The sequence below is a fragment of the Osmia bicornis genome, chromosome 11, assembly GCF_907164935.1.
Source record: "Osmia bicornis bicornis chromosome 11, iOsmBic2.1, whole genome shotgun sequence".
Taxonomy (NCBI): Eukaryota; Metazoa; Arthropoda; class Insecta; order Hymenoptera; family Megachilidae; genus Osmia; species Osmia bicornis.
Genome location: NC_060226.1, coordinates 9,835,885 through 9,851,413, shown reverse-complemented (window position 1 = coordinate 9,851,413; position 15,529 = coordinate 9,835,885). Strand labels below are relative to the sequence as shown.

The 15,529-nt window shown below is 38.6% G+C and overlaps 1 protein-coding gene and 1 long non-coding RNA gene across 4 annotated transcripts; one reads left to right on the top strand and one right to left on the bottom strand.

The window, feature by feature from the left end:
* Positions 1-123: 123 nt before the first annotated feature.
* On the bottom strand, positions 124-15,259 carry LOC114879210 (trithorax group protein osa). 3 transcript variants are annotated; one of them, XM_029193929.2, is made up of 21 exons: positions 14,528-15,259; positions 14,190-14,312; positions 13,910-14,116; positions 13,374-13,433; positions 10,479-10,611; positions 10,271-10,366; positions 9,861-10,186; positions 9,384-9,774; positions 9,169-9,294; positions 8,929-9,110; positions 8,696-8,737; positions 8,282-8,470; positions 7,271-7,490; positions 7,008-7,184; positions 6,723-6,845; positions 6,400-6,559; positions 6,060-6,318; positions 5,816-5,981; positions 5,399-5,700; positions 5,046-5,285; positions 124-4,957 (listed from the first exon to the last, which is right to left on the bottom strand). In XM_029193929.2, exons 1-21 carry the CDS (start codon positions 15,158-15,160, stop codon positions 2,963-2,965), a joined length of 6,150 nt encoding a protein of 2,049 aa, XP_029049762.2. In that variant the 5' UTR covers positions 15,161-15,259; the 3' UTR covers positions 124-2,962. The 3 variants fall into 3 exon arrangements, with proteins under 3 accessions (XP_029049762.2, XP_046143775.1, XP_046143776.1); XM_046287819.1 differs by lacking the exons at positions 13,374-13,433; positions 13,910-14,116; positions 14,190-14,312; positions 14,528-15,259 and adding an exon at positions 11,370-11,864 and having other exon boundaries at positions 8,273-8,470; XM_046287820.1 differs by lacking the exons at positions 13,374-13,433; positions 13,910-14,116; positions 14,190-14,312; positions 14,528-15,259 and adding an exon at positions 10,895-10,980 and having other exon boundaries at positions 8,273-8,470.
* LOC114879214 lies at positions 11,995-13,209 on the top strand. Its single transcript, XR_003789876.2, has 2 exons — positions 11,995-12,076; positions 12,445-13,209. It is a non-coding gene; the product is annotated as an uncharacterized LOC114879214 (long non-coding RNA).
* Positions 15,260-15,529: the final 270 nt, after the last annotated feature.

The window sequence follows — 15,529 nt, the reverse complement described above, 5'->3', positions numbered from 1 at the left end:
AGTATCATCCCCTACAAGCATAGCTTTAATATTTTGAATTTTTATCGATTCTCTCAAAGTTTGGATTTCTTCCAGATTACCGTCAAGTTTCAAAAAGAGATAGACATCTACATACAATAGCCATTTGGATAAAGTACGTCTAGTTTATTTCATAATTTATTTACAAAAAGTCTTAGTAAATTACACTTACAGGCATCTCCACTCGAACTAAAGTAAATAATTTAAGAACTACACGTATTTAGATATCTATAGAGTAGGATATTTTGGGGTCAGGGAGAAGCTGGGATTAGGGAAAGTGTTCTGTTTTAACTTATTTACCTCGTGTTATTATTATTTTTTTTCTTTCTTTTTCTTTGTTCCATTTGCCTCCATCTTCTCCACCTAATTATTCCTTCTTAAATAAAGTCAAATCTGATTGATTTTTTACATAGGCTACCTTGATGAGAATTGAAACACCGTTCATTTTTGTGAAATCCACTTCTACCAAATGAAAAAGGAAGTATCCGCATGGAAGGTGTGCGATGGCGAAGTAGATATAAATATCTTCATTTCATCAAACATTATAAATTAGAGTGGTCTTCCTCTCTTTCTTTTTTTTTTTTTTTGTCTTTCACTCTATTACATTAGATAAATGTATATGTAAGAACTGTCGAAATATGTGCAAAAGCTGACAATAGGGGGAATAGTACTTATTAGTTTTTGTTTTTTACAATAACATATACATTTTGAAAATTATAGTTTCATAAGTAATAAATATATTCCATTGGAATTGCTTAATGGCACGATCGAGAGCTTATTGTTAGATTAAAAATTTCATTTTTTTTAATCCTCCATTTCTTACATTCGCAAAAACATTTTTTCCTTTCTCTCCATCCCTCTATTTTCTCTCTTCGCCCCATTTGTCGTAAGTTTTTCGATACTTTTTTGAAGTTATCATTACTAACCACCAATGTTATTCCTCTTGATTAAATAATCCAAGTTACGCGTTTAAATTTGATCACAATGGCTTTTAATTACATTTATAAGTATCTGTATTCCGAAAACAATAAACTAATACGGTTATCGCTATTATTTTATAAATTTCCTCTACCTAGAAAATTGAAAAGAGAAAAAAAAATTAGAAATAAAAAAAAAGTAAAATAAAAATAAAACAAAATCCATCAAAGCTCATGAAATATTCTTTATAGTTTTACTTAAGTGGTGATCGTGCTTGTAGATGAGTGTTTATTTTGCTCTCGATCTTGTAAGCTCCTCTCATACATACATACATATATATATATATATATATATTTATTTATTTATTTATTTATATATGCGTGTATGGATGTACGTATGTATGTACAACTATTTTCTTTATTGACAGACACTATTCCCCAGCCCGTTTTCTACCAGAACCCCCATCCTTCGTGCACACAACCGAGTCATTCATCCCTTCTTGCTTCCACTATACAATACGGGTAAATTTTGATACACGCGGACAGAAGGTGCATACACCAAATGCAGGCATTCTTTCTTTTTCTATTCTGTCCGGTTCTCGCGTTTATCTATCGCATACGCACACTTTGAAACGAATCTATAAATTTGTAATTTCATCTGTATCTTTATAACTTTCTATTTATTTATTCTTGTTTAGCATTCGTGTACACATCATTCGTACTATGTACCTTTCGGCAAAAGGTCAATTGTTTTCTTCCAGTGATTTATTCTTTTCTATCGTTCTTACTACTTTCATGCTCTTTGTGTTTATTCGTTCTCTCTCATTTGCATACAAACCTCATATATATCAGCAACCAGCAACAACCCGGCCACCCAGCCAGCCAGCCAGCCACCCAGCCAGCCACCCAACCACCCACTCATCCATTCACCCCTCAACTAGCAATGTCTTTCTTCAGTTCTAGTTCTGCCTGTGCTTCTAAAGTCGAGACTTTCGGTGGTCTATTTTTTCATTTTACTTTTTGCAAGGGAGACCACCGTTAGCGTTTGCGTCGTATCGTATCAGTTTTCTTTTCTTCTTCACGTTTATACGGCGCAACGCAGTTCGAATAAGATTCAATGGAAGTGTGTGTTATCTACAAAATATCTTAATTACTCGCTAATTACAGCACAAAACATGCAAATATAAAAATTTGCATTATATTATCGTTAATATTTATATATATAATCGTCACCCTATATTATCATTCCACATCGCACCATTTTAGGTTCGTCAAACAAATTTTTTTTAGTTTTGTTTCAATCGTCATTTCCTTTTAATATATTATATTATGCTGCTAAACATTTGCTGTTGTTGTTGTTGTTTTTTCTTTCTCTTATTCATTTCTCTGTCATCTTTTCAACATCTGTGTATTTTCTTCCCTTTTCTTCTCCCTTCAACCCGTTCCCATCTTTATCATTAACCCCTCTATATCTTCACGAATTCCCTCCTCTTCGTTACATCTGTTCATTTTCAGCAGTCCTCCTCTTCTCTTCATTAACTATGAAATATCTTACACTATCGATATTATTTCCAATTCACGAAGTAGGAAAGGTATACTCGACAGGTACGCAGCGGTCGTGTTGTCGTAGCATACCTTAACTCGCTAACACCGATAATTAACTTTCTTATTTCTCTGGTTTACTCGATATAAAACTACAACCACGCGGCGATGGCGTTATATATCGACACTTTGTTCTTTCTACACAAAACTCTAATCCCGCGTTTTTCTTTCTTCTCCTATTTCTTGCTTCATCCCGTTCATCGCGACTTTTCTCTCTCTCTCTCTCTCTCTCTCACTCGCACTCATTCTACTTTTCTCTCTATATATATGTATATATATATCGGTCTCTTGGATTCTCTATCGAATTAGCAGCTCGTATTAGCTGTCTGTCTCGTTTAATAAACAAAAAAAAAAGATCATTTTGCACAAAGGGGCTAAAGAAACAAACACCCGCGGATGAAAAACGAAATACCGTCTTAACAAAGTTACGTGCCCCTGGAACACTGGAACAATACACGAGCAACAATCGCAGCCACCTGCTGATCCAATATTTGACTCATCACCAAAGCGAGTAATCGTGATTCGTGCTGTAAGAGCAGAGTTCTGTTGTCAGGATGCCTGGCGAGGTTAAGCAGCGTGCCAGCTGCGCGTCGTAGCATGTCCAAGCTGGTACCCATCGATTCCGGATTGTCACGTAAAGCGGCTAATCCGTGCTGATTCGCGACACCTAGCGCGCTAGATTCCGCCTGCTCGATGAATGCGACTAACAGCGCAACGCACGGTGTTTGGAGAGCGATCGTACGGGCTACGCCGCTATCAGCCGCAGACAAAAAGTGCAATAGATTAACGCCAAATTCGCGTAACACTTGTTCCTCGCTTCGACAAAGTAACCTGGTCAATACAGAGCAAAGTCTCTGAAGTCTCGAGTAAGGAGGTGTCGCAACAACCAAGTCCACGTTGCATTCGGTAACGCAAAGCTTGCATAATGCCTCGAGTGCTAATCTTTGCGGCGATAAAGAAGAATTCGGTCCTACGGTGGGAAAAGGATCTTGACCGTGTGCGGCTGGACATACCGCCCAATGTAACAGACCGTCCAATACCGGTCGAGATATTTCTTCTGGATGTTGACTTAGATCCATGTGTCCAGCTATATTCGCTGCCATAACCAGTATATTTTCTCTAATGTGATGCAAGAAATCCCACCACCATTCGCTCTCACCTTGCAAGCTACTGCAAGAATCAGCAAAATCTGCATCCTCCTCTCGGTCGTAATTGCGCGTCTTTTGCGTCCTGACCGGATGCTCGTGGTGTAGCAACAACAATTTCCCAAGGAGACTCAAAAATGTAACGTTCTTCGCGAATTCGGCTTCGTTTCCGGGGATAAACGTGAGATTCCTTAAAATAGTCGACAAACAGACGCAACGTCGAGCCAAGTTATCTTGAGTCTCTGTAACAAGATATAAACTCGCTTCGTCTCTCGAGTAACTTTCATCCTCGTAATCACTTATTCGTCTTCTTTTCAATGTTCCAGCCGGATCTCTTATGTCTAATCTTGGTCCCTCCTTATTATCATCATCATCATCATCTTTCGTTTCTGTCTCTTGTTCTTCGTTCTCTACTTTAATTTCGCTCTTCTCCAACTCGATCTGGTTACCACCTGTTGCATCGCTCAGTCCATTTTGAGTCGGAACCAGTTCCTCTTCGGACTTTTCGACATCCGCAAAATGTTCACCAACGTTGTTATTCACTTTCGCCTCCATATCGCATTCTTTTTTAAATCCATCGTTCTTCTTCTCAAACAATTCCCTCGTAAGATCGTTCATTTCCACCGGTTCCTTTTTGATCCTCGACAAAACGTCGCTCAACGTCTTTGTCTTTTTCTTTTTGTCTAGCTGCTGTTGTTTTTTCTCGTTCGTTTCTTTTGGTTTTTCATCAGGTTCTGTGATTGTTTTATGTGAAAACTCGGACGCCTCTAACGTACCAGGCTCCGCTTTGGTTTCGTCCTTCGAATCTGTGCAGTCAACTTCTTTCTGGAGTAAAGGAGGCTTTTCGTCTCGAAGGAGACGGGCAAATGGTACCGATCCTATTTCAGATTGAAAACAGGTTACGATGTACTTGGTGGTGTTGCTCTCCACTTGCCAAGGTTCAGTTTCCGGCTCGCACTCTTGATGATCCCAACTCCTCCGCGTGTCCAGCACGAACAAATCATCGTCTCGAGGGACGATTTTGACTGGACGACCACGTCTCGATAAAAATGTGTAATTCGACGAGGAAAGTAGTTTCGTTCGGTCTTCGGGATCAACGGGACGAGTTACGGCGCCGAGATCAACTTCAGGACCATCCGCCGCCGTCGCCGCTTGATTCCAATTCCGATCATCTTCGTTCACCGCTGACTCGAACATATCGGACAACGAACGTGAAAAATGTTCCAGCAGAACATCCAACAGCCCGGGCAAGTGCGCCAACCCAAAATAACTTACCTGCAGAATCGTTTATTTTACCTTTAATAATTTACCTTAATATTAATCATGATAAATTAAAGAGTTCATCAAAGAATAGAAAACTCACAGAAGAATCATCAAACAATAAAATATTTAGTACGTCAAGGGCCCAGCAGCTTTCAGCTAATAGACCTGAACGCAAAGCCATCATAACGCGCCAAGCTTCTACCGGTGCAACGTCGTTACGTGTAAGTTTCCGCCGTTTATAAAGAAGTGGAGTTACTGCTTCCACACTGTCAGGAGGGAATGTCATTTCTCTTTTCGAAGTAGGCTGTTGGTTAATCATCGGATTTATACCAAGCTGATTCTGTAAACAAACATTTTAAATACACCACCACCGCATCTCTAAGCTGGTTCTTTCAAAATGAGAATACAGAATACATAATTGAGAATACAGAAATCGATTACACGATCGAGTACCTGGTGATTTCCAGGTGCAGGATAAAGAGGGGATGGTTGATTTGCGTAACGATGGTCCCACGGTGGAGGAGCATGGGCTATAGCGTTCAATGTTGGTTGAGGCGTTGTTCTATTTGGTTGTTGACTACCCCATTGTTGACTACTAGCAAGTGCCGACGACGATGTAGAGGAAGCAGACGGTGGCGTTGGCTGCTGTGCCTGTTGTTGTTGCTGTGGTGTTTGAGACTGTGGTTGCTGAGTTGGATAGGGAACCCTATTATTTCCACTACTACTATTGTACTGATTAGTCGTATTTGGCCATCCTGTAGTAACGAATGAAACAACATTTCATATTTCTCAACTGAAACTTCTGTATAGTATAATAAACACCCATTCCAGTCAACCAGTCAACTAACCAGTCAACCAACATTAATTTACCTGGATACGCTGGTCGTTGTTGATTATACTGGGGATACTGTTGATCTTTGGCAAAATCAGGATGACGTCTAGGTGGGTTTGGTCCTGGGGGTGGTGGTGGCATGGTTTTATTTCCGCTCCCACCACCTGAATATATCTGTGTTCCTCCAGGGGCACCGTATCCACCCTTCAACATCAATTGCAATATTTAGTTAAATGATACGACGAAAAATAATCATTTGAAAATAAAAACATAATACGTCACCTGTTCCTGTCGATAATAGTCTTGGGGGCAAGAATAAGACGAAGCAGCAGAAGGTTGCGAAGGTGAAGAAGGCTGGCTAGTTGCCGTTTGTTGAGGTACAGTAGCTGGATGTGCTTGTGGCGTAGACGGATAGCTGTTACTTCTTGCATTAGGTGGTGTTCCTGCTGGATAACTTGCGGGTTGCTGACTACTGCTATATCTATTGTATAAATCCTGTCCACTAGCATTATTCGGTGGCATATTTGCCCCGGCATATCCTCTAAAAAAATCCTTCAAATTATCCTCTATTCTTTTATTTAAATTTACATTTCTCGATATAATTTTTCATTTCTTTTCTAACCTATCAACATCCGGCACGTAAGGTGAGTAATGTGATCTCGGAGAATAAGGTTGATTGAATTCTCCCTGTTGAGACAATGTGTTTGCTTGAGGTCGAATATACTGATCCTGAGGGTAGTTTTGATAGGAACCTGTATTCTGGTAACTGCCTTGTTGCATGCCTTAAATCGAAGCACAGGTTTGTTGCAAAAAACAATTTAAAAGTTTAATAATAATAATAATAATAATAATAATAATAATAATAATAATAAACTGTGTCAGTATGATTATTAATTTATTATTGTTATTAGAAACTCTGAAGGGAGATAAGGAAGAGAGAAATACCTGGGGCTCGTAATGGACCAGGGTAGGGCGTTGTGTTCGACTTGCGAGAAAAGCGTCCTATAACGTCGTCGAACGGATTCGGCATGTTTACTCCGTTATTCTGCCCGCCCTGGTTCAAACCACCTGCCAGAATATATTCTCTCAACCGCAATTCCTTTCACATTTTGTTATTGTTATTGTTGTTGTTGTTTACCAACCGATATTTCAATACATGTATACTCGTTGTTAACATCTTTATGTATAATTTATATCAAGATAAAAACTAATAAAATAAATTATATTCACCTTGATGAGGGGAAGGAGCGCTACTCTGGCTTGGTGGTCTGGGAGGAGGAGGCGTGTACTCTGATGAAGGTCCTCCAGGTGTGCCACCGGTATAACCGCTCTGATAAGTTCCATAACCGTCCATGGAAGCATTACTCGATCCAGCAGCAGGGAAGGAATCTTGTGAATTGGAAGACCCTAAGTATACAACAAAACACAATGATATGTTCTTTCTGTTTTACTATCAGAAAAATGTATCATAGAAAAATATTTGAAATATCTACCTGGTGAGGGTACAGAGGCAGTTCCTTTGGATGCTTTCTTCTTCGAACCAGCTTCAACTTGGTTTATAATAGGCTGAGGGTCCACACCTCCACGATCGAAATGACATTCGTATGCCAATAAGTGCTTCGTGTAATGTTTCCTTAATGTGTACGCTGCACTACTGCTCGCACCGATTCCCAATAAACCAGCTATGTCTTTCCACGTTTTATTCTTTGTTACCTATAGAAAATTAACGTCAGTTCGTTCCATTAGTTTCTCTGATTAATCTTTCAGTGCAAAATCCAAACAGACAAAAATCTGCACTTCGAAAACGCAAAAGAAAAAATACATGGAAAAAAATATAATAGCGGCTAATCTAACAGAAATCATATACCGACTTGACAAAATAGTCGCTTATTTTCCTTTTACACAATACAGATTCTCTTCGATTCCTGATCATGCAACACAAGTGTTCAAAATGAAACGAATAAACAAGAGTACAATCGAAACGAATTACCGTTATTACATTGATATTAAAAGTTTATCTTCGTTGATTATTAGAATAATTCCATATAGCACCAAGGTTTGTAGATCAGGGAGTATTCCATACGCGTCGAACGACAACTTTAAGAAAAGACGTGTTAAGCTTCCTTTTTTCCTCATATTTTTATATAATATACAAGAAAAAGAAAGACACTAATAACAATAAAAATATATATATATATATATATGACCATGCACAATTCAGCGCACACAGAAACAAAGCGTGTTTTACGATTATACAAAAAGAAAAACAACTTCAAAAACTCTGTTGATACTTAAAAATGCCGAATAAAACTCGGGCAATTTAACCGAACTACTGGCATATTTCAATATACATACATACATATATATACACAATATCAAAAAGAAGAATATGAACACATAGAATCAGTAAAGAAAAAAAAGAAAAACAAAAAAAAGAAAAAAAAAACAAAAAAACTACGTAAAGACACCGAGGGCTAGATGGAACTACACTGCACCTTGCATACCTCCATGAAGCCCCCCCTCTCTTTCACGTAGAGGTATAGCCGAAATAGGTCGAGGGGGTTCTTGGAGATGGTAGGACAGCTTGTAATTGGTGTTCTTCGTTCTTCCATGAAGTTAACTAACTTATCCAGCCATGTCCTTCGTTCCATTGAATCATCCATTTCATACAACTTTGCTAAGCTGTCAGGTTTCTGAAATTGTTATTACAACATTTGTTAATTTTCCTCTTAATAAATAATCCTAACTCGTCTTCTACGTTTTCATATTACTCTTAATATTCTTAAGGACTACAGGTTATACACATGCAAAAATTAGACGTTAATCAAATGTCTGAAACATTCGTATCATCATCGTATCATATCAAACAATATTATGTACGACAGTATAAAGTATACTTATAATGAATAAACAGTAACCTTAGATCTGTATGGGTCTTGAGGCACATGACTGTTAAATACCTGTAAAATACATAAAATATTGAAAGTATAGTAATAATTGTGATATAAAATTATGAACTCTGAACGTACACTATGTTTAAAATCTTGATGAGAGAAACATTAAACATGCATGTAAAGATATAAATATACATACGAAATAATAAACCATTATGTCAGATTCCTAAAAATCATGGTTGAAACAAAATACATACAGGACTAGCAGGAGTGCGTGGCCAACCAGGACTATTCATATCGGGATATTCTTCGTGTATAGAATTAATACTCGCAGCTCCGGGTGATGGAACTGTACTCTGTGGTGTAGTTGGATGGCTATGATACCCTCCCATCATTTCTTTCCGGGCCTTTGGTGTAAATGCTGGATCTTCTCCAGAAGCTACACGAAAAGAACATCGTGTATTTCTCGCAAAAACATAATAATATTTTGTACTAACCTGCTGATGCATTTGATAACGTAGATTGCTGAGAACCTTCATCCAAAGATGTACCATCGGGACCAGTGGTTATTACTGATGTAACAGTACCACTTGAGGTGGACGTAACGTTTATCGCTGATGTACCTACGCAAGTAACATGTTTTATTAAATCATTTTTCAAGAAATTTCAAAAAATATTAGTTACTTTCGCCAATTACACATAACAGATATACCTGAAGCGGTAGTAGTTATGCCACTGTCGTTAGAAGTTTCGGTAAGATCTGCAGAACTGTGACTGGTTGGTGTTGGCGCTGAAGCAGGATGTGAATTAGGAGTAGTACTTGGTGGAGGCATTGGACTTCCTTCATGGTTGAGAGGCGGTGTAGCCGAAGGAGTGTGCAAATGTGGCACAGCCGAGCTTGTCGGTGGTGGTTGACTACTGACATGATTAGGCGATGGTGGCGGAGGGCCCATAGAACTTGCTGGCGGACCCATATTACCGATCACAGTCACTCCAGGTGTACCTGGTGGTACCATACCTGCTGTACTACTACTTCCGTAAACTTGAGGTGGTCCTGGGCTAGGTGGCATTCCTGGTGGTACACTATTAAATCCCATTTTATGCTAAAGAAAAAACGCACATTAGATTCAAACAAATTAACGAATATAACGTTTTTTCGTTATCTTAATAATTAATTATTAAAGCTTACCGTGTACGGAGCATATTGCACCAAATTATTGGGTCTATTAGGAGCCTGATATTGATTGTTAGGTGGTGGTTGTGAATTGGCTGGTGATGGATATCCTTGTGAAAATTGTACGTGTGGGCGAGGAGGCGGATAGGTGGTTTGCGCGTGATAACCCCCAGGCTGACCGGCAGCCGTTCCACCAGCTGCATATCCCATTCCACCACCCATTGGGTTTATTCCACCAAGACTTGCAGAACCAGGTCCTGGTTGAACAACCCCAGGACCAGTATTATTCATTTTATAGCTATGCATATGTGGTGAAGGACCCAATGGCTGCTGGTATGCTCCTAAAAGTATACACAATTTCCATTTTTAATCTTTCCTACCAAAGACAATGATCTTCTCTTAATTAACCAACTTTTTATATTTACCTTGAGTTGTCATAGGAGAGTGACTCATTCGTGCTGGTCCACTACCATCTGATTGGCTACTTGACGGGCGTGGAGGCATCTGAACGTTTTGTTGACCTGTAACAGAGAATCAACTTAACAATCGACTTAATAAAATAGAGATTACTATAACTTTTGTTACAAACATAACTACTCTATCAAATAAAATCAGTTGACTAAATATACGAACCAACAGCAGGGGACATTGAGCGGGAACCTGTAGATCCAGTAGGAGAAGGGGTTGGTCTCATCCCCTGTGAGTTTGGTGTTCCTGGACAAGCAGGTCCATTCGAACTATCGTTACTGTTTTGTCCTGACAATTCCTGAAATATACAAAATAAAGCAATGCATTAGAAAAATGTTGTTGAACTTAACATGAATTTACAACTTGAGTAAAGAAGTATTACATAGCAACGCTTACATGGAATAAAAGGGAAAAAAGAGAGAGAGATTGTAATGAAAATAAAGATACAACAAAAGTCACCCAACTGTACATCACACTAATCCAAACATCGAAGGTAAAACATTCTTAACAGGTTGAAGAATATTCGTCGTTGAAACTAATTATTCAAAGAGTACATTTTTCAAAATATTATGTTCACGTACATTTCAAAAGAATCGCTTTATTCGTTGTTGTATTTTAATCGCAAGAAAATTAGGATATACGCTACACGCGGCATTCGCTGCTAATCGTACGATGCAACATAACACGTCATACACACGCACATGTTTCAACGATATTCTTTTGCATGTGCATTAATACATATATACGTATATGTATATATATATGTATACACACATCACATACAGATATATATATATATATATATACACGTAACACTTCGTACAGGTCGTCACAATGATACATTGAGAGAGCGCGCGGTTACATTAAAAAAAAAAAAAAGAGGGAAGAAAGAGAAAGAGCGAGAAAAAGAGAGATGGTTGGATAAGCAAAAGATAGGTAGATAAATGTGTAGGATACTAGGTGAACAAGAGAGAGAGAAGAAAGGAAGGGAAAGAGAGACAGAGATAGAAAGATTGAGAAAAAAAGAGAAAGAAAAAGGTACATCATTACACCTACCAAGCAGTGGACAGTTCATCCGTACAGAAGACGATTAAAGACTTCCTCGGATGTATCACGGAACGTATATTATATACTGTGTCGGACACAAGAACTCTCGGCATGACGCGAGAATCAGAGAGGCGTTACCCCGCACACCACGACAAAACCCACCATAGATTCGTATATTCCTCGTACGATTTTCACATGTTTACGGGAATCTCGTGTAACGACGATACACCATATTTGATCATGTGTAATTAAGAGAATAGGTGGTTTTGTACAGCCACATGAAAAGCGGGCATAATTTTGTCTATTGCTATAGAACTGCTGGTTCACCGTGTGCTTCGTTCGACCATCGCATGTTGTGTCAATAACTTAGTGTTTCATACCGAACGAGCAACCTTTTGATACGATCCTATATTACTACTTCGAATCGTCAAGATTGCGAATTTAATAGGTTAGAATCGCAGCGTTGATCGTCTACGTACGTGTACGTGGCCAAGAGTAACTAAAAACGTGATTCTTTTTATCGAGTGTTCCGTGACTTCGGTTTACAGATTTCGCGTCTAGCTGCTCGTTGGAGGGCGTTCTTTCGTGGCGCGGCAAGCGTTCGGTAACCGTCGACTATTTCCGCCATTCTTCGACGAAGAGCAGCCGTGTGCTCCAAAAACCCCGACACAGAACACGAGAAAGAATACTTTAAAGTTAAACTACTTACTAAAGGGGTAACGTCGTTTTTATCTTTCAATTTCCCTTTCAATTAAACAAGCCAATTAAAAAAAAGTCTAATACCCCGCATTAAATTTCGCTCGTAACATTTATTCGTACCAACAGTATCATTTTTCATTTTAGTTATGTATATTGAAATAATTCCGTTGTAAACAAAAAAATGACTACAAATTAATCGTTATATTCACAGCGCAAAATTCTAGTTTTCATGTTTGTAGTAAAAAAACGATTCGTGTATATTAGAAAATTTAAGCGTTATACGTTGGTAAAACGTTTAACTCGTAGATAAATTTCATTTGTTATAAATAAACGTAAAATAAAATAAATTAATCATCGAACATTTAAAATATTCGCCTCTTTTCAGCACCGTCAGGGGAATACGAGAAGTTCGATAGCATGTCGCAGAGTGACAGTTGCATGATCTAACGAACCGAATATAGCTGAACGATGTAAAACGTCAGAAGTAGTGGGGAGAACTACCTCGGATACTGAGTTTTCTCCCCTCCAAAACCAATTTGAGCGAATCCCACACTCGCTCTTGCTTACTTCTGCACTCAGGTAACCTATGTTACACATGGATCTCTCGCTAACCCGCCCATCTATATTGGAAGAAGTGAGAGGGATTGAATATACTGATGAAGAGATGTGTGTTATACACACATGTATGAATGCATGTATTTGAAAACGATAGAGTGAGCGAGAGAATAACAGAGAGAGAGAGAGAGAGAGAGAGAGAGAGAAGGGGAAGTCGCTAATATCTGGGGCTCCAGCGGCCGCGCAACTCGCGCCCTAATCGAACTCTACAAGTCACTTATTCTCCATCCCCACTACCTACATCCTGCCCCTCCTACAGTAGGCAACCCATACTTGAGAGGTCTCCCTTTCGCTCACTCATGCTTGCTCTTTTCACCAGAGAAGTATTGAAGTACTACGTCCACTGTATCCAAGATCAAATGGCACTTTGTGCACTACGAAATTACAACTGCTTTGTGATCTCAATTAATGTTTCATACAGAACCTAACCTTGTATCTCTATTTCATCATCTTCAACAAATCAAGTTGAATCAATTGTAACATAAAATAACACCAACATATGCACACATGTGCTTTATAATTACAATAAAAATAGGTATGTGTTCATTTAAAATTAGTACTAGATTTACAGAATACTTCTATGTACATTTTTTGTGACATTTGTAAGTCAAACATCTAGGAGGAAAAGCTTCAATTTGTACCACCGTTTTCATGTAGTCTACTACAAAACGTAATATTTTTTTAAATATTAACACTTACCCCTGAATCAATTCCTTGAGTATTTGGTGTTGTTGATCGCTGCTGCAGGTTGTGGAAACTCTATAAATTAAAAAAACAAAAAAAATAACAAAACGATTTGTTTAATTCATGAATAATTCGATTGCGTCATCACGAATTTATCTTTTCTAAAATATTTAATACAATACTATAATTTCTCATTTGTTGTAAATGATATTAGTTTTCATTCAAGATTAGTAAATGGGACAAATTAGTAAATAATTAACGAAGGATACAAAAAGCTTACTTTCAAAAGTTGCACAAATAAATTTTATGAAACATGCACAAATTTAAGTACATTTACTGACATGATAATGAACTTTACCATGAAATTCTGTTAAATATATTACTGGAAACATTAAATTCGCTATAATTATGATATATAAATAATAACATACGCAATCATAGTTCTGTGTTATTTGTTATATCTCTCTAATACATTGTTTGACACAACAAATGAGATTTCAAGTATGAAAATTAAAACATTCTTATAAATGTAAAAAAATAGTGCAATTTACTTGAGATTGGCCAGTTGATTGTGGCTGTGGAGATGCTGAAGGTGGTGGTGCTGGAGATTGAGAAAGAGCACGTTGTGGTGATTGACTGGAAGGATTAGCTTGATTAGTTGGAGGTGGTGGTGGATTTGGTGGTCCACCTTGATTCCAACCCCTCTGTTCTGTATATAAACTGGAAGGGTGGCTGGTTTGTGTAGTGTATGAATTTAGCTGAAAAATATGAAAGGTCAATTAATACTTCTGATTATTTTATTCGCATTTCTTTTAATTAATGTCTATGTACCTGATGGTGGCTATACGGTGCATGGGGTCTTGTCGGGGAAGAATAACGTTGTGTATATTGCTGATATGGCATAGGAGTTGGAGAACTTGGGCCTCCAGGTCCTGCGTGTAATCTTGGTGAACCCTGTTTATCGTACAAGCGATTACAAAATTAGCGGTTACAAAATAATAAATATGACAGTTAATTAGAAAAACAAAACAAAATTACGCATAGATTAACTGGTGAATTATAACAAAGCAAAAGTTCAGAATAATCTCTAAAATAATTATTAATAATGGTTTATTATTTTATTAGAATTACATGTATATAGATATATGATAAAAGATTATTCCAATTACCGTCTGTGGAGGTCGTTGACCAGGTTGTGGATAAACTGGAGGGACAACTGGAGGTCGTTGAATGGGCCAAGGTTGTTGATAAGGTTCTGGTCCCATTGCAGGATAATTTCCATGGAACCGATGTACAGGTGTAGATGCTTGAAGTAATTGGTTTAACGTTGGTGTTGGACCAGTAGCTTGCGATATACTTTGTCCCGATAGAAACCTTGGCTGGCCTGGAAAACTACTTGGCGTGGCCCCTACGTATGCCAATCGTGATTCAATCTTGGAAGCTGCATAGTGCTCTTCCATTTCAGCCCGATGAACTCTTTCACTTTCATGTATTAAGTGTTTACCATGATAATCCAACTGTTTCCCTGGAAATTCTCCATGCTTTCCCACATATTCTGGTACCTGTTTGCCTGGGTAATCAGTTAACGATTTGGAGGGAAATTCGTTTGATTTGTTGGTATACTCCTCCGGGTAATCACGTATAACATTAGACGTAAACGGATGTCCGGGATGGTTTGGATGCCCGGGTGCATCGAGAGGCTCTTGTTTGCCGACAGATTCTTGAGGAGCTTGACCAGCCTCTCTGGGTGATTTTACTTCACCGGTAGTGTGTCCACCAATGTCCTCGCGGTATTGACTCATCTCGAAACCCGTGTCCCCGCCGCGATTCACATATTTAAGCAGCTGGGCCGCGCCCCGGGGCACTTTATCACCCGGCTCTGGATCCAGCTGCTGCTTTGTATTAACACTCGCACTATTCCCACCGACTTGCGGACGTTTCTGTGCGCATTTCACGGTCTCGTTCAGCTTCACATCGTTTTGTTGGCTCTCGGCTTGCGTCGCAGCATGTTCTCTCCTCACGGAGCCATCGTCGTTTCATAAAACTAGCCAATCGCGGGAACCTCGTGTGTGTCTCGCGTACTATGTACTCGAAATTGCTATTCTTTTTACTTGAATCTCTTCTACTGAACTTAACTCTTTCCACCACATCCTCAGTTAAACTATTGAGGA